At 41.3% G+C, this 18531-nt stretch overlaps 2 protein-coding genes across 6 annotated transcripts in view; one reads left to right on the forward strand and one right to left on the reverse strand.

Annotated features, from left to right (window-relative positions):
• NKAIN4 (sodium/potassium transporting ATPase interacting 4) overlaps positions 1-7307 on the forward strand; it is a 47705-nt gene extending 40398 nt beyond the window's left edge. The window contains exons 6-8 of one of the 5 annotated variants that reach the window (XR_008207039.1): positions 1048-1132; positions 5479-5551; positions 5999-7307. Coding sequence is in view for 4 of the 5 variants with exons in the window: in XM_052684278.1 (XP_052540238.1) it covers positions 1048-1132; positions 1225-1276 (137 nt within the window). In the remaining variant the exon portion in view is untranslated. Of the gene's footprint in view, positions 1-1047; positions 1133-1224; positions 4716-5478; positions 5552-5998 lie in introns of those variants that run through there. The other 4 variants (XM_052684278.1, XM_052684279.1, XM_052684280.1 and 1 more) reach the window with 4 other exon arrangements.
• Positions 7308-8436: 1129 nt separating this feature from the next.
• BIRC7 (baculoviral IAP repeat containing 7) lies at positions 8437-18441 on the reverse strand. Its single transcript, XM_052684277.1, has 8 exons — positions 18332-18441; positions 15484-16009; positions 12712-12811; positions 12403-12481; positions 12277-12322; positions 11210-11428; positions 9989-10054; positions 8437-9519 (listed from the first exon to the last, which is right to left on the reverse strand). Exons 2-8 carry the CDS (start codon positions 15998-16000, stop codon positions 9317-9319), a joined length of 1230 nt encoding a protein of 409 aa, XP_052540237.1. The 5' UTR covers positions 16001-16009; positions 18332-18441; the 3' UTR covers positions 8437-9316.
• Positions 18442-18531: the final 90 nt, after the last annotated feature.

The following is an 18531-nucleotide window of genomic DNA, read 5'->3' on the forward strand; positions in this document are numbered from 1 at the left end:
TAGTGTTTGTTCATTTAAAAAACAAAACCGTCAAACTCATCAGCTAAAATCTAAAATAATAGTGCCACCTTCAGGAAAGTAAAAGGCATTCATATACTTAGCAATGTTCCAGTCATATTTAAATGGCATTTGAATGGGGTAGCTTTCACACTTCCAAACAAGATTCCCTAACTCAGCACCAGACAGTGATGTGGATTGGATAAACATTACAGGCTTTTGCAGGGCCTGCTAGGTCAGTCACAAATTGCACCACATCTTACCCTACTGATCCAGCTATGTTGGTCAGCTTGGTAATAAAGACTTGGCCTAATTTCATGCGAACGAAGAGAGACTTGGAGAAACTTTCCATGGTTACTGAGGGAATTGTCACTTAAAGCATTCCTTGCTTAGTTACATTGCCCTTTTGTGAATGCTGGAGAAGGGAAGCATTGTTTCTCTTTGTATACAATTAAAAGAAATTGAGTTGGCAGAGGGGACCTGAAAAATATCAGAACTGAAGATAATGGAGTATTATCTACGGTTCTCCAAAGCTGCTGCAGTCTGTCTTGCAGGAAAGACAAGTGGGGCAATAAAATACCCATTTCACTGTATAACCTTCAAGGGGACTGCTGGCCTGCCAACTTCTCTGCTGGCATTTAGTCTCCAGCCAGTCCCCAGCTTCCTTCTTTCAGCATGTGCTTGAATGGCTGAGGCTTTGTCAGCTCAGTTATCATACAAAGTCGCAGTATGGTGGCAATACCCAAGGAGCCTGAGGGAGGTTCTTGTTTTTCTGGAGTCTTGTTTTGGTTTGGTTCTTTTGTTACCTCTGCACTTTAAGTCTGATGTTAGCTGATCTCCTCCTTGGCATAGAGGCTGTCCTAAAAGATCCAAGAAAAGAGGTCTATACAGGCAGAACTTTCCATTTGGCAATCATACCTGGTAAATCTTTTCTTTCTGTCTCTGCATTTTTTTTTTGTTATGCCATGACACATGCCTACTTTTCCTTTCATTTCCTTTCAACTTTCTGGCCATGTTTGTTTATTTATTTGAGTTTTGATTTTTTTTCAGTTGATTTCATTGGTGGATTTGATCCATTTCCTCTCTACCATGTCAATGAAAAACCCACCAACCTTTTGTTCAAGCAGACATACCTGTAAGTATCATCTCCTATGCTAAGAGGCAGTGCGTGTCTCTGTATTTGATGGCTCAAGGGTGCCACGGGTTTGGATTTTTTCCTTCTCACAGGTTGATTTGTCCAGCAGGTTTTTCAGACATGCAAGGAATGAATAAGTTGTAGAACACCAGAAAGGATGAAACTGTCTCTGCCCACCTCCTGCCTACAAGGGTGAAGCTTGTGTTGCCATGCTCAGGTTATGATAGTGCAGTTTGAAGGGACACATTTGTGCTAGCTGCAGGATGCAAACTAGTGGATGCATTTTCCTTGAAGAAGGCAAAGAGAAACTTCTTAACAACCAGTGCTGTCTGAGCAGGCACAGGTAGAAGCCATGAGGAGTGAAAGTCAGCCTCAGTGAATGCAGAGAATAAGTCATAGCAACAGCAGAATGTGATTCTCAGTCTTGAAGTTGAATGATGGTATGTCAGGTTAAGCTTGAAGTACAGGATAAAATATATGCAATTGCTAGTTATTTAAGCCATACTTTAGCTCTGTGGGCAGTCACAGCTGAGCTCAGACCTATGCATTGATGCAATTTTGATGATTGGCCATCCTTCCATCACGTTGTCACAAATAGCACTGTTAAATTTGACTTTGTCTTGCATACGGAGTCTTCCTGTATCTGTCTGTGCTTCTAAAGATCTTCTAAGCAACAAAACTATCACACCACCAAATTAAAATGAGTGTTAGACTGTTTGTATGCAGGGCACGTTTGCTCTTAAGGTTTCAGCTTTGTTGTCACTGTTCTTCTAGGCAACAGAGTTTCTTGTATGCATGTGGCATCCCAAGAGCTCAGTGGAGAGGGGGGCGCTGGAAGGCCGATCATCCTAAGCAGTTCCTCTCACGCCACTGTGTTAGAGACATTAAATTCCAGCTTCTGCCCTCTGCTAATCCCCTCCTGCTGCTGAAGGCACAAGAGCACACTTTCATGCAGTCCACTTGAAAGCTGGTTATTAATGAGATTCTCAAACATAAAGGCCAGTATTATCTGTTTAAAGCAGCAGTAAGATCTGAACTTTTGATGCTTCTTACAATGAGCTGCAAGAGGGCAGTTCAACGTGCAGAAACTTTTAAAAGCAACTGCTAAGGGAGGTTGGTTTTGGGGAATAATGTTACCAAAGAGCTCTTCCAAAAATGGGTGGGTAGGAAAGAAAATTAGGGTAAAGGGAATAAAAACCACCTCAAAATAGATTTGTAGATGTGGCCCTGTAATGTAGTAAGAACTTCACGCTTTGTCACTGCAGCACACAGCACAAAACCTGGAGAACAAGTCATTTGTGCAAAGCAGATGAATTCCTTGTAACTTCGGGGGTGCAATGACATTATTAGAAAAGATGCTATAGGAGATTAAATATTGATTTTCCTCTCACTTTGTCACAGTGAGATGGAATTTTCCACAGTCGGCAGAAGCTTTGGAACTTCTTTAGGTAGCTCCCTGATTTACTAGCTTGATGCAGTAGTGTATTTCTATAGTATGATGTTTGGGTTGCTTTTTTCCCTTAAAAATGACTATTCTGTTTAAAAAAAAAAAAACTATGACTTAGAAATCTTCATTTATATACAGGAAGATTATAATCCCCATTGAGAAACTAGAACTGCAAAACTTCCTTAAAAGAGTCTTCATAAGCTACTAATAATTCCTTTCTTCATTTCCATTATTCAGACCATCACTCACATACTGATAGCTTCTGCCAGCACAGGATAATATTTTTCTGGTTAACTGGAGGTGAAAACAGCTGCTGAGGAGTAGATAAGTTGACTCTCTATAAATTTCATAACAGCCACCAAATACTAACTCTTGTTTATTCTGGACTAGCTATTGCCTCTCTTCCATATGCAGAAGTGGGAGTAGAAGTGGATACTTGATTCTCAGCTAATGATGAGGTAGAGCTTTGCAGTATGGGGTCATTGAGGGCCAAATCCTCTCATCACTTAATACAATGACTGAAGACATTTTATACATTTCCAAGAAGATGCATAACAACAAATATATCCAACTTCTTTCAAGTTGAAGCTTTTAGAGCAGAAAGGGGTGAGGAACACATGCTTTTTGTTCTCCCTTCTTTGTTGAAGGAAGCCTTGCATGAAACCAGATCCACTATAGCTACTGACTGAGCAAGCTGCTGCTATGAACTTGCTTTCATTTTAGGATGAAATCTGCCAGTAGTCAACTTCTCCCTGATAGCAGCCCTGCTGCCTTAAACAGGACCACTTCAATTCATTCCTTGTCCAATGGGATTGTAGTCTTCACACCAGTTTCACCTATCCTTTGCTGATAGGATCACATTCCTTCCTCTCCTCTGCCCTCTGACTCAGCCTTGCCCTGGCTTGCCTATTTCTCTAGTCTCTTATCTCTTGAAATCTATGGATTTGAACAGAGCAATGATATTAGCCTACTCTGCTATGCATAGCTGAAGTGTGAGACCAACCCCCACAGCTTCTGTACTGAGTACTCAGCCTATGAGTTAGATAACTTTTAAACAAAGGCTTACATTAATCTATTGTAGTGATTCAATATCAGAGATGTGCATCCTATTTCCAGCCTTCAGCTTCTACCCCTACCACTGAAAGATGTTTTTAAGTAAACTTTTGCCTTGTATTAAATCACCTCCCCAAACTATTATTGGTAACTGAGCTGGGATCTGGCAGTATCTGTTATCAGCTTGCTTTATCTCTGAATCTACTACTGAACTCAACTTCAGTCCAGTTGCTTGCTTTTCCATTAACTGGAGCCTTGCAAGTGGTCAAAGCCAGCTGTTACTTTTATTAAAAAAAAAAAAAATCACTGACACTTTTGTACTTTGCTTACAAAGGCATGATTTAAATAAGCTTCATCTTACTTAGTCTTTCCACTACTCAGAGGGCAACAGTGATGTTCTATAAATACAGTTATTTCTATTTCAAGTTCTACAACTGCTTCTGTTCTACATTTCACTGACTGTGGGGAGGTTTGGTTCCTGCTTCAAGTCACAAGCTTAAGAAAGAGACTTCTAGAAATTCCACTGTATAGATGAGATGCCCTTAATCTCAACACACTGCATTAAGTCTTTAACAATAAAAATACATTAGGAATCCTTTTAGATAGAAGTTACTTTCTGGGTGAAAATATTTAACCACACAACAATACATCAGCTACTGAAAAACCAGTTTCAAGTGGAAAGAAGGAAAGGCTGAGCTCTTGCTTTTCATTAGTGAAAGTTCAAACTCAGGCTGTGCTTTTTTCCACCACTGTCTTCTCCTAGGAGTCATAGGAGAGGATATCAGTGCAGGACTGCTTTTCTTATTTTGTCTTTGCAGTAACAGAATTATCACTTGAAGCAAGGAAAAGCATTCTGTAACTGCAGAAGGGTCAACAAACATAGCCTTGCAGTTTCTTTCTAAAGCTGTTATCTTCAAGTAATCTGTAACGCCTGCCAAGACAGCAGGAGGTTCAGATCATCCTGATAACCAGCACTTCCTGCAGGCTGTAGCCATTCTTCTGACATCTCAATTTGTTTCAAGCATCAATGCTATGTAAACTCAGTTATAAAGCAGAAGTCTTGTAGCATAGTTTTGGACATTATTCAATGCAAAAAAAAAAAAAAAAAAAAAGAAAGAAGAAATCAAGAACTCACTAGATGTCAGGAAACAACCTCTATTCATTTTAAAGATATAGAGAAGGGCAACACACCTCCCCACCTTTGAATGCCATACTTCCAGGATCAGCAACAAAACACAGCTTAAGGGCTCCTGCCCATAGCATAAATGGAAGCTGGCAGTCTGAGTACTGCATCACATTAGTAAATTACAGCTTTAATTTGATTTTAGTTACATAGCTTGACTTCACTAACCCTGCTTCCCTCACATCCACCTCTCTGAAAAGCCATAGGGTAACAAAGGGTGTGATTTTTATCAGTTGCTGGCTTCAGTATTGATAGGATAGCAACAGGAGGCACTGGTTGATTGCATGATTACAGGCTCTGTTGTTAACTGCTCACTTTGATAACTCCTAATCAATTCTTTATGGTGCAGTCAGTCTGCTAGCCATAGGCATGAAACAGCTGTGGGTATGCAGTTACAGGAGTAGACTGCATGTAACAGAGCAGGTTGAAAGTAGGTTCTTCAGTACAGCAGACAGGTATGAAACAATGGGGGAGGGAACATGAAAAAACTAAATGAAAAACTAAAACGACCTTTGGAGGAAACAAAAACAATGAAGTCCTAACTGTTTTGACGATCAGAATGCTTTACAAAGGAAACCTTTACTGGAACAAGAAAAAAGAGCCCACTTTGGCAAAACCAAAGGAAAGCTCCACATACACAAATGGTTCTGCTTTTCTTTCTAGGTAGAGTTCCCTCCCAAACAAAAAATAAAATAAAAATTGCTGACTATCAACCTGAAGCTGCATGTTTAAAGAGGTGATGATTCAGCTGAAAACATTCTCATCTTTACTGCTGGCTACAAAAGTAGATATGCTTATGCTTCTGCACTGAAACTGCAGTGATATGCTTTTTTACAGAGCTACTTTATTCCAGAGATGATCCCTAGCTTTTAAAATTCCTAACCAAGTTTTATGCATCTCCAAGGCTCACAATCCATGGATCTAACACTTTGGCTCACATTTATTCCCTGCTCTAACTGCAGTATATTCGAGTCTGGTATATGCATAATATTCTTCCCAGATTTGAAGATGACTTAACCACACTGTATCTGATTCCTCAATCCTACTCTTTATCTGTAGTCACCCATATTTACAAGCTTGGAACAGAAAAAACAATTTTGTCCTTATTATTTCCAGTTACCTTAAGTAACAAAAATGTTTTGTTCTGCATTAATATCCTGCCTTGGCTTTTTCTCCTCTACAGGCCTGCGTAAATGAGGAGGAGCCAGAGGATGGATAAATCTTGCACTCCACCAAAGGTGCTGCAGGAAATAATCCCCTGTGGCCTGGGTCTATGGCAGAGGAAATGCAGGATGGTGAACTCCATTCCACTTTTTGTTCCTTGTCTTCTTTTCAAATGAAATGAATGTACATTGAAGAATGACCACACAGTCTGTTCTTAACTCTACAAGTGCCCTGATGAACCATTCCTACCACACTGGGTGGTTCTAGCCAAATGGCACAGACTGGAAATCCTCAGGCAGAAGTTCACCAGGAGCCTGTCTCAAGAGATGCAGGAGAAGTCGGAGCTGCTTCCTTCCACCATGGATCCACAGAGAAGGAAACACTGCAACACCCTGGGACATCTCATGTTTTGTAGTTAGTTTCTTCCCTCTCTCCTTTCCTCAGTCTGGAAAGAGCCTAAATCCCCTTAATACAACTTCAGCTTTTCCCTGCCTGTATAAAACTAGGCAAGGGCTATTTGAGTTTAGGCTCTCTTACACACCCCACCTTTTTTTTTTTTAATGTTGTAGATAAGAGATCTGCCCTTTCTCCCTTTTATCCAAGACTCCCTCATTCTCTACTCCTTAGTAGTAAGAAATTTGTCTTGGATTCTAACATTGTGATTTAACTACTATAAATGCTGAACAGCTAAAAAAAAAAAATGAACTAGTCCAATTGCCAAATCTGTACTTGGTATGAACTTAAACCCATTGCAACATGCCAAACTTACAGCAGCTAGAGCCTACTCTGGGTTTGTCTACCCACATTAAGTTACTGGTATAGCCACGTGCACAACTGATACCTGCTGCAGGACACTGGTAAATGCCTAGTTCCTCGTGGATCATGTTTTTGTATCTGCTTTCTTTGCCAAGCAGCCACACTTACTCCAGGCACAGGCCCAACAGCTTCCTGCTGGAAGGTATTTTTAATGACAGGATAATTTTGAGGGGAGGGAGTGGGGAGGAAGAAAGGGGCAATAGAACTGTAATTAAGTTGCATTAATAAGCTGCAGCAAATAATTAAAAAGAAAAAAACAGCATCCCTTTTGTTAGTTACATCTTCCAGGATGTTAAGCCTCAAGCAGGGGAAAGAGTGCTTGTCTGCCATCCATGGCTTTCTTTGGCTGAAGCATTCCACAAGCTGTTGTAATTCTTTGTGTTGTCTAGCCTAAAACCATTTGGGATTCTTGAATAATGCTTTACAAAAGAGCCAAGCCAGAAGCCAAGCTAGGGAAGCAAAGTGCAAGGAAGTGATTAAAAAAATAAAAACATTAAGTGCTAAAAGTCAAAGATACAATGATGCACTTTTCTTTGTACCTCCTCTAGTTTTTGTTAGCAGAAACATTTATCCTTTGTACTCTGACAAAACTCTCCTACTGGTCTGCTTGCAGTAGACTTACCCTAACTACTGCAAGACTACACAATAACCCCATAATCTGCTAGGGCAGCGATTTGTAGATGCCTGCATCTCCAGCATGCCACGAGATGAAGGAGCAACAGTTTTTTTTTCTCCACAAGGGGGTTCCTTTAGCAGAGGCTAGGAGTGCCCTCTATTGGGGATAGGTAGCACTTGGGACTTCAACCAGCAAAAGAAAAAAAAATCCAACTTGTACCTGCTCCTGAAGGGACATTTTTTCCCATAGAAACACTTAAAAACCTACAAGAAAATCCCAGAAATAGCTGGGCAATTTCACACCCTGTAGTCCTTTTGATGCTCGGCTACGTTCCAGGCTCTGAGCTGATGTTTAAGAGGAAATAACACTGCTCCAACACTGAGCTACTTTTCACTCCCCCCTTCACAGATTAGCACATCCACTTTAAATGCAGGTAGCTTTTGCTGTTATTTATAGTGGCAAAATAAAGCCAATGGTAGCTTGAACCCTGCCACAACACTTAGTTTAGCACGGTGATACAACTCTTCCCTACAAGAGCTGCCAGATACCAAAGATCCACCAACTCTCAGAGTTTGAGAGTTTAACCTGCTCAGCTGGTGGTTTCATCTTTGCCATGAGCTGCATTAGAATTACCTTCTCCTGAAAAGAAAGATGAAGAATACTTCCCTCTCACATGGCCTAGGGATGAGACTTCAGTATCCAGAGTTAGAGCCTGTGCTCCAGTCTCCATAGATGCTATTTAAGAGACAGGTACTGAAGTTCTCCATCAATTTCAGATGAAGAATTATTCTCACCTACACAACTTCACATACCTGGACCTTATCCTCCCTTGCCTTGCAGCCAGGAATCTGGAGATCCCACACTGTCTTCTGTATTTCAAAGGAAATTAATGGACGGTAAGAATCTGCTTCTCCCACTTACGAGTTTCCATCCTTCACAACCATATCTATGCCTGGCTCCCCTCTAATGTTCCAGGATCCCACCCCCACCAGTAGGACATTATACTGGAATCAGATACTCAGACCTTCATAAGACAAGCCTTTTATTCAGTTAAACAGAACAGAAAAATTTAAAAACACCTTCCCTGCAGTTAGCATGCTTACAAGCCTGTTACTACATGATAGAGTATTATATTTAAATTAAAAACTGGTTTAGCCAGCAAACAGAAGCCCTAAGAAGAGTTTTCTTTGAAAAAAATTCTCTTAGCAAAAGATTAGTCCTTAACAGCCAGTGAAGAGGCCTCACAAGAAAGTTTCAGATCCTGTGACTGAGAGCTCCAGAGAGTCTCTCAACATCTGCCTAGAAGGATAATGAGCTGAGAGCAAAGAGGCTGGAAAAACAGAGCAGAGTTAAGTAGATTTGAGTACTGTTAAAAATAGTTTCTCCAACTGTTGAAAATTCAACAGAAAAAAAAACAAACAATTCAACCTCAGAAGAGCTAGATTCTCCTTTCTACTTCCCCCTCTCAATACATTCCTACTGAGTATCCTAGCTACAACTGACTGCATTTGGTATAAAAATACTCGAACTTTACCCACACTTCTGAAGGAATCCATCAGCCCTAGCAGGATATTCTCTAAACTACTAAATGAAGAGAACCAGACAGACAGCTGAAAACAGCTCTTGATTTCAGTGCAGAAAAGGGATTTGTTTGAGAACAAGTATTTGGAGGATTACCTCCAGCAAAAACCTCATTTTGAAGGAAAAAAACTGGCATAGCTTTTCTGGAGCAGTCCTACAGCAAGATCAGAGCTAATCATCAGCTCTTACTGGAAGCACTGCAAGAAAGGAGTTTGCAGGATAGCTTGGCCTAAAACAAGACTGCTCCAGTAACAAATTGTTTCTTTCTCTGCTGGCATAGGAGTGTATTTTAGACATTTATTTTTCCTTTTTGCACACTGTGGTTCAGGACATGAAAGTCCTCACACTTCCTCGGATGACTGCTCTGCAGATAGGACACAGTCTCAAGTTGAGGGCACATTCTCCACAAGCTACCAGATGGCCACAGGGAACGAATACAACAGACACATCCCTGTCCATGCACACTTTGCACATCCTTTCCTCTTGCAAGCGTCGGAGCTGTTCTTCTGTGCTCAATGGAGACTCCTCTTCACAAAAGAAAAAAGAAAACCCATAGTGTTAATGCTGTAACAGCTCTAGAGAGCAGATCATTACATTAAAAAGTCAGATCAACTGCTCATTTTTTCCAGAAAGACAGCAGAAGTACTTTTCTCAAGTAGATTTCACTTAAGCATTATTAGCTACAGCTGTTATGAACTCCAGCTTATCTGCTTAAGACTTGGCACACCTGCACATTGCACACTGAGCAGGGTGTATCAGTATCACTGTACTTCAATATATATCCCTGATTAAAGAAAACACAAACTGTTTTAAGATAAGTCTGCATCACAAAGGAGCTCTAAATCCTGAGTAAAGTCTCTACATTCAGCCACAGTCCAGGCTACTGCACGCTCCTTTTCAAGACTAAGGAGAAATACAACCATCATGATACTGTTACTACAAAAGCTGTCCTCATTTTGCCTGCACATAATTCCCCCACCAGTCACCCCAGTGCACCTTTTTGCTGCACAGGTTGCATTTCTCCTCTTGAACTTGATGTTTCAGCCTCTCTCTGAACCGCATCTGTTTAACCAGGAAAGAAGGCATTAAACATATTCCTTCCCACCCTCTTCAGACAATGCTGCTTAAAGAGCTGAAATATCCTTATTTCAGTCAAGCAGTCTTTACAGAATTGTCAACCTTACACACTCAGCCTGGTCAAGCTGATGCTCCCTGGTGCTTGTGTCAGTATGTCCTCATAAGGAGGTTAACACATGCCTATGCCTATCATCTTCTCAAAGCTTCCCCTCCACCCTCCCCTCAGAGGGTGGTGAGGCACTGGAACAGGTTGCCCAAGGAGGCTGTGGATGCCCCATCCCTGGAGGGGCTCAAGGCCAGGCTGGATGTGGCTCTGGGCAGCCTGGTCTGTGGATGGTGACCCTGCACATAGCAGGGGGTTGAAATGAGATGAGCATTGTGGTCCTTTTCAACCCAGACCATTCTGTGATGATTCTACAGTTCCATAAGACAAGAGTCATCAGCTGCTTGTTCCTGTTCCTTTGCTACTGTTTAATCACTCTCAGTCTTGTGGAAGCCATTTCATTTTTGTCTGGACAAATGTAGCAGACCAATATGGAGACAGTAGCTTTAGAAAGTAGGCTTGCTACTAAATAAAGGCTAGCAGGAAACATCTTCAAATATCAGACTCCATACAACAGACACCACAAAATAGACATAGATAAAACAAGTAGAATATGTATTACCCAAATACAAGTAGAATATGTATTAGCCAAAGTGCAGCTATTTCTAATGAAGTCATTGATGCAATCTTAAATAGACCTTAGATGTACCTGTCCAAAAAGCCTTGCTTCGGGCAACTGCCTTAGTCAGCTGCACCCAAGGATGGCAATTTGTGCATAAGCCCCACATAATGCACACCTGCTACTGCAGTTAAAGGCTGCAGAAAACATCAAAGATGTCTCCAGTAGGTTGTGGTGTAGACATTTCCTGTATCTGTGTCAGTTACTCCAGTAATAACAGACTCTTCAGGTTTCTTTAAAAGTACCTCACTCTTCAGCCTCTCAAAGGAAGGCAGCCTTTGGTATGTATCTACTCTCAATTCCAGTCTAGGAAGAGAGAAAGCAGACCCACAAGACATTCATAACAGTGCTCAAGATAAAGTGAGTAAGAGGTTGAACATCCACCAAGAATGTGGGTGGGCAAATCAGTCAGGCATACCTCTGTTTTCCTTTGCACTGCTGCTCTCTTCCCATTCTGGCCGAAGCAGATCAGAAATCAGTTCAGACTCAGAAAGGTAGAAAGTCCCAGTCAGTATGTATTTATTCTCTACCAGGCTAGCAACCCAGGCAGGGTTGAAGCCCATCTCCAGGACATTCTGTGCTACAGAAAACTGATCCAGAGAAGGAAGAGTCTGCAACTTCCAGTTCCTTAAAAGATCTGCAAAGTAGTAAACAGACTCTTCACAAAAATATGCTACTCTCTGAAATCATTACATATAAAGTGGCATTAATTTCCAAAGATTCAGGTTATCTATATAGATAAAGTAACATCAAGATAGACAGTTTCCACTTCCAATAACTCAGAAGAGCCAAGACAAAAGCAATTTCATAAGAATCAGGAGACTTAACTTCAGGTGTTTCATTTTCCAGCATCAGTGAATAAATCCTCCCTTTTTTTTTTTGCTCCAGCCCAACAGCCAAAATGTCAGAACTGTTTTGATGAAGATCAAGTAGAATCTCTCAATTTACGCCTCTCCTGCCTCAGTCTAGCTGAAACATTCATCAGTAAATACTGAAATGCAAAACTGTGCTGGCAGTTCATTCAGAGGCTTAAAGATTTAAGCTCACCTAACAGACAGGATCTTCAAGAGAATGAGAAAAATCACTTTTCCACAGTTACAGGAGCCAAGTTTAACCTACTTAAGTTTCCAGTAGCAGATGAGGATAGATCCCCAAGGCTAGTGCTTTCATAAACAGCAGGGACCTTCTAGCTGTTCTCTGGCCTGCTTAAAATGCTGTAGTCTAAAAGATTCAGACAAACATCACAGAACTGACAAGTAGAAGTAAGATGGTACAAACAAGTCATTATCCAGACTAGCTAAATACAATTGGTCTTAAACAGGCTAGGAGTACAAGTACAAGAACAAGTACTTCTTCTGCTAGAGACCATTTCCCAAGAATAAAGGAGAATTGCTTCTAAAATATCAGAACATTAAGCACCAACTCTGAACATACAAGCAAGAGTGGGGTAGAAGAAAAAGATACAACACTTAAAACAGCACTAACCTTGGTAAGCAGAGGACCCTCGTCCCATCTGATCCCTGGAATCTCTCTGAAAATACCACAAGAAAAATGTGCTCAGAACTTCCCAACAAACTCTCATTCACTACACACAAAATATTTATGACTCACTGGAGGTGGAGTGCTGGCAAAGGACTCTTGAACACTGCTGACAAATTCTCTCCCCATTGATCGCAACAAAAATTCACACCTATAAGCAGAAAGATTTCAATGTATTTGTGCAGAACCTCTTAAGAGTGGGTAGGAAGGTGGTAGGGTTAAGCTTAGAAGCAAGCAGTGCCATCAGTTTATGAGCCAGTACCAGCACACCTGTGACTCTCAGCTGGTAGTACTTCTGCCTTACAAAACAGAAGAGTAACTGAACAGAACATGTGTCTTTTGGTCTTGCTACAAGGGACACTTGTAAGCTAAGATATTTACCTTGGATACCATTTGGCATGTTCCCTCCAAGGGTCATCTCCAAATGCCCAGTTCCTCATACCTCCATCACAGTAAAAACACCTCACCACATCACCTTGGCCTGTAAAAGACATTACAAGACAATTTACCATCTGATACAACCTATACTCTCCTAGGTCTAATCAGAACTTGGTGAGACTGAGCACAAATCACAGGCCACAGAACAGAGGAGCACATGACAGCTTATCAGCATCACACAAGTTGTTTAGGGGCACAAAGACAACAGAACTCCCACAGCTGCAGCCAGCTGATTCCAGAACTGGGTCACAAGGTAACGAGCAGCATGCATGGGAGCACCACTGTTCACTTGTACACCAACCATCCTGCTCCCTCTTGCCAGGATTTAGAGTACAGCTGTAATTGTACCTATGAACATTTCCTTACCATGATCTGCCACAAATCAATAGCTGGTGTAGTCAGCATACATCACTTCTGGTTTATAAGGCATAAAAATTTGACACAGGACATTCCCAAGCTATCCCACCCTGCTACTGTGCTTCAACTCACCATCCAAAAGGTGGAATTAAAGCCAAGCACAGTTAAGAACTGTCTACGAGTGCCCTATCTGAAGGTTGATGAAAATTTCAGTGAAGTCTGCCAGTAAGTGTGGGTTACAGACATGATCTTCCAAACACACTTGTGTTAAGAGAACTGTTTGAGTGTTCATTTCCAGAATTCTCCAGCTCAAGTAACTGCAGGAGAGTGCCAGAACAGACTACTTCCTAATGATCCCTAAAGTGAGCCTCTCTGCTGAGCTCTTACTCAGCTGCTCTACAAGTGACCCAGTCCAACAGAAATGGGATTTCAGCTCCAGACACTGCTTTATAGTTTGTTCTGTGCTCCTGGCCAAGCTGCTCTTTTTTTTTTGTGCTTCACAGCTTAAAAGACAAAAGCAGTAGATTAGACGTACTGCCTATATTGCTCTTTTGTTACATGCTGCTTCACCTCCACTGCTGCACCCTGAGCAGATAGGTGCAGATTCTTAGTATTTAACTGGATTTACAGCAAGGTTACAGTTTCATTGAAAGTCTCACAGAAGTTGACTTAAGAAGCCAGCCACTTTCTCCAGCTGGACAGAAAGATCAGATCAGTTAGGCTTTCCAGTGTGCATGTTGCTGTGCCACATCTCAAATTCACCACATTTAAGACTGCCCTTCCACCTTTACCAAATAGTTAGAGAAAGGCAATACAGTTTTACTTCAGCAGTGAGGGCATGAGACATTTGGGATATACAGTCCCTCCCCACACACACAAGAAGGACAAGAAGGTGTTTCAGTAACAGACATGGAAGTGTCTATAAAGCCTAATCTGCAAATATGAAACCAATAGGTTCCTTTACCATATGGAAGAAAGGATGTTTCCAACAGAAGTATCACTATATTAGACAGCAAAAAGGATTCCCCACCCCCATGCACAGTATTGAATTACAGTCAATCATGAAGGTACTGTAAAGATTTTTTCCAACTTCTCAGTCCAGGAAACAGTTCTGACTCAGACTTGCTTCCTAGCCAGCATAGCCCTCTCTAGGAGAAAAGCTGAGGATGTATACTTATATGCATACAAGAAATATTGCATATTTTACTCAAAAGTATTTTTTTTAGTTTGGTAATACGAGTCCTTATGGCAACAAACCACAGTGACAGCCAAATTTGCCACCTTACAAGTCTTATTCAAGTTTGTATTTTTTATTTTTGAGAAGGCTGGAGTGCAAGACAGAGCTTATGAAGCACAGCATATCAAGAAGTGTCTTGGGTTCTTCTAAAAGCACAGGTAACAAATAGGTTTGCTGAATCTTTAAGAACACACTCTCGTTCTGGTAAAACTGGTTTAAAACTTACTGCCTTTCCATTCCTGCTAGTAAGAAAAGACTTAGTGAACTCATCAGCATCCAAACCAGATACCAGCACAGAAGGGAAAACTGCCCGAGTGGTAAGACAGCATACACAGAAGGATGTGGTTTATAACCATAGCAGATGCACTTGCAAGTATTTGCACAAGCAAGAACATGAATACACAGTGATATCTTCAAAAGTTGACTTGAGTAAGAGCTAAGAAAACACAGCAATTTTTAAAGTAGTGCTTGAGCTAGGAAAAAAGCTGCAAATTCAGTAAGCTTTCTTTGATGCCTAGGTAGCTACAAGTTGGTATAAGAATATATCAGCTGGTTTACATACACTTGTACCATCAGAACAGAGCCAGAAGAGACTCACCACCAAAGTGTTAAAAAATATTTCAGCATGAAGTCACAAGCAGCACCTAAAAGAGCAACACCAACCACCATTTTAAGTTACTATGGGATACTGAATCTGAACGAAGATAGTAGAAAGAACCCTTGCAACACATTTGCCTTTATGAAGGCATAGTGTAAGAGCAAAACAAACACCTGATCCTGCTTTACAAGGGACCACATTTACTCCAGAGCCTTCAAACACATTTTTGTGACACATTTTTCTCTGCTGACCTACAGTGTCAATGTAACATTCACACTACACCATTAAATACTGTTCACAGACCCTCCAGTGACTTCGTTATTTGCATTCCAGAGCAGTCCAGCTAAACTGAGCTTACCTCAGCTCCTCTCTCTTTCTAGCTCTTGCTAAGAAGTGACAATTCTTCCAACATTTGGCATGGTAAATCAAAATTCAACTGTGAATTCACCATACAGGAATTTTATGAATGTAGTTTCACAGCATTACACAGAAAGAAAAAAAAGACTTTACCAGGTGTTCCTACCTGTGTAGAAGAATCCTGCTCTAGCCAGTTGCTCGGGATGCATCTCAGTATATTGTGGCCAGTTCTGGAATGTTGATAGTCTCATCTCCTCTGTTACCATTTCTGGGTATTCTGGTTGGTTGGGCAGGGCTGTCTCCTCACTGTCTATCCTCTGCAAGAGGCTGAGGAACTGCCCATCAACACTGTCAAACACTCCCTGAAGAGGAACCTGTTGGTTCCAAACAGCTCCATGATAAATGAATTTACAGAAAGGGAAGAACTTCAGGTGTTCCACTATTGGGCAATCACCGGGCTCCCAGTCTTTCAGGATGCCACCACAGCTGAAGCACTGTACTTGATCTCCTGGACCCACAAAGAAAAAGCCAGCCTTGGCCAAATCCCAGGCAGACACTGGTGAGCTGCGTGGCCACTGTGAGAAAGTGCTCAGCCTCCTTGCTTCGTCCCTCATGCTGGAATTGAACAGCTGGCAGCAAGTAGTCCTGAGATGAGTCCCTTCTGCTGGTGCTGTGTCTGCCATGTCCTCGTCCTGAAAGAGGAATGAGAATCCAGAGCAGTCAGCTGGATTCCTGGTGTCAGGCTGAACTCACCCTGTGTTATTTGTTCTACATCCCCACAGCTCATCCCCAGGCATATTCTGGAATGCTCGTGGTCTTTACACAGCTGAGCTTGTTTCAGAATTGCAGCTCAGTCAGAGGTCTGGTGCTTCTGGATTTTGCTGCTCAAGTTTTGCTGAATCCTCACTAGTAAGTCTGAAAGGAAGAGACTCGCACTTTCTGATCCCTTCAACCAATTCACAGGAGAGATGCTTGCAGGAACAATAGTGGAGGGGGAGGGCAAAACCTACACTGCCTCTTGCTGAGCCAATCCAGCTTTCAGACTGTGTTTAATCCCCAGTTATTTTGTTCAGACTTTAACATCAAAAAAGACTGCAGCCCACCCCAGAAAGACAGTAAAAACACAGCAACCCTTTCAGAAGGGACCACATAAAGCCAAGAACAGCCACACTCAAACAGGCATCCTCTCAATATCCAATTAACAGCTAAGTGCTGCAGGATATCAGCAGCTGCAGGATATGAGCAGATTTCTCAGAGCCTTATTATGAGAATTAAACATTACATGTAGAAATGTCTCTATTATGGACTATCCTCCAGGAAGCAATCTAAAATAATTAAGTCCAGCTTCTAGAGGGAGGAGTCAGTCAAGGAAAGGTAAGATGTTAAACTTCTTGCACAGAAGTAACACAGGCAGAATACGAAGCTATTGAATTCCAACTCCTCCAAGCCCCCATCCTTCCAGAGATAACAGTCCTTCCCTGCACAATTAAGCTAAGACAACTCAGCTACTGCTTCTAATGCTGGCTACGTGGACAGCAAACACACTTCCAAAGGTCACACAGTTACATAGCCAAGAATTTAACCAATTTAACTAATACTTAAAGGAATCTCCTTGGAGTGAAGTCACTGCAGATATGACTAAACGACAAATACAATTTACTGTTATTTTTTGATTTAAGCATCCTGAAAATCCTTTCACTACCCAACCCAGTAGCTCAGCTCCTCCCAAGGAAAAGGAGACTTCTGGTTGTCATAAACAAGCATTTAAGCACACAGAGCCATTGCACTACACATGCAGATTAGAAAGTAAATACACTTACACACCTAAAGAAATACATCATTTCAAAGCTGACATACAAACCAAGAGTTTAAACTGCAAGCTAACTACTGCAGCACACTGAGTACACTATAAAAAACATTTACACAAAGCACACCAGTATAGCAGCTTACTCTGCAGCAAGCAGTCAGAAGACCTAAGAGGCACTTAGGCCACCAGCATCTCTAAAGGATTATTCCTCTGAAATATGCACTGCAGGACATTACAGGGAAAAAACTTACAGGGCATTTTAGTTGCCAGACCTGTAGGGAAACTTAATAAAGCTATTTATCCTAGGTATTGCACAGTGAGATCTTAAAGGCCAAGAGGATGCTTGCTCAGCTTCACACTTCTCAACAGAAACAAGCAAGGAAAAGGAAGTTCATTAGAAATCAGGTTTTTTCCTATAACCATAATCATGGAAGACAACTTTAAGGAAAACAACTCTACATACTTGTTTTAGAAACTGTTTTTGTTTAAAATGTTGTAGCAGTTACTGAGAACTACGCTGCTGATATAAAGAAAAATCCATAGGAAGACGAACCAAGAAGCTGCAGTAGCACCAACACACAGCAGAATTCACTGGCTGAGCAGTTTACAAGCACAGTTTTTCAACCTGCACAGCAGGTTCTGGTCTTAAAACACAGAGAAGTGACAGAGACTCAGTGTCAGCTGCAGCTCCACAGCTGGAGAGCTGCTCTCATCATGGGCCCAGGCTAAATGAGAATTTTGATTTTCAGAAGACAAAAAACATTGTTTTCCACATAGAAAATGACCAAGAATTATTATAGGCTACTTCCACTTTATAAGAGCACGTTACAAGCCTCACAACAAAGCTACAGAAAGAAAAGGATGGAGTTACTACACTTAACACTTCACAGGAGAAATAAGTTGTTTGTTTTTTAAAGCACAACGAGGGAGGAAGAAAAGGTATTTCAGTATGGAAAACACGCCACGGTTCAGAGACATTTGATTCTTTGCAAAGCACCGAGATAACTAATTACAAAGGTCTCTCAACTGAAACTTGAAGTAAACAAGTAAGAGAGAATAACACAAGTAAGAGAGAATGCTCTCCTATTAAACACTGTTTGCCTTTACTCCATAACCTACTTTTAAAGCAACACCACAGTTAATAGAAACTATACTCTCTAACAAAAGCAGTAGAAAAGTTATTGAACAACAAAAGAGCTTTGCTTACCTGAAGCAAACAACAAATCACAACCAGGAACAGCCTCTCCCAACCCCACAAGCCTCAAGCCTATACTCCTCTCAGCAACATGCACACCTTCCACAAAAGCAGCTAAAACTCTTACGAGATGTAAGTGACCCTACCTGCCACTGAGGCCATTTTAAACGCTTCATTTTCCCCTGATTGGTTGGTTTTGTTTTGAAATTCAC

The sequence above is a fragment of the Tympanuchus pallidicinctus genome, unplaced genomic scaffold (genome assembly GCF_026119805.1).
Source record: "Tympanuchus pallidicinctus isolate F22 unplaced genomic scaffold, pur_lepc_1.0 scaffold20, whole genome shotgun sequence".
Taxonomy (NCBI): Eukaryota; Metazoa; Chordata; class Aves; order Galliformes; family Phasianidae; genus Tympanuchus; species Tympanuchus pallidicinctus.

What these genes read in the sequence shown, in the direction of transcription:
- BIRC7 (XM_052684277.1), bottom strand. Translation starts at nt 16,000, where the DNA reads ATGGCAGACACAGCACCAGCAGAAGGGACTCATCTCAGGACTACTTGC. An exon ending in CATGCCAAATGGTATCCAAG is followed by an intron (nt 12,482 to 12,711) that starts GTAAATATCTTA and finishes TTCTGCTTATAG; the next exon opens with GTGTGAATTTTTGTTGCGAT. An exon ending in TTGCCAGCACTCCACCTCCA is followed by an intron (nt 12,323 to 12,402) that starts GTGAGTCATAAA and finishes TGGTATTTTCAG; the next exon opens with AGAGATTCCAGGGATCAGAT.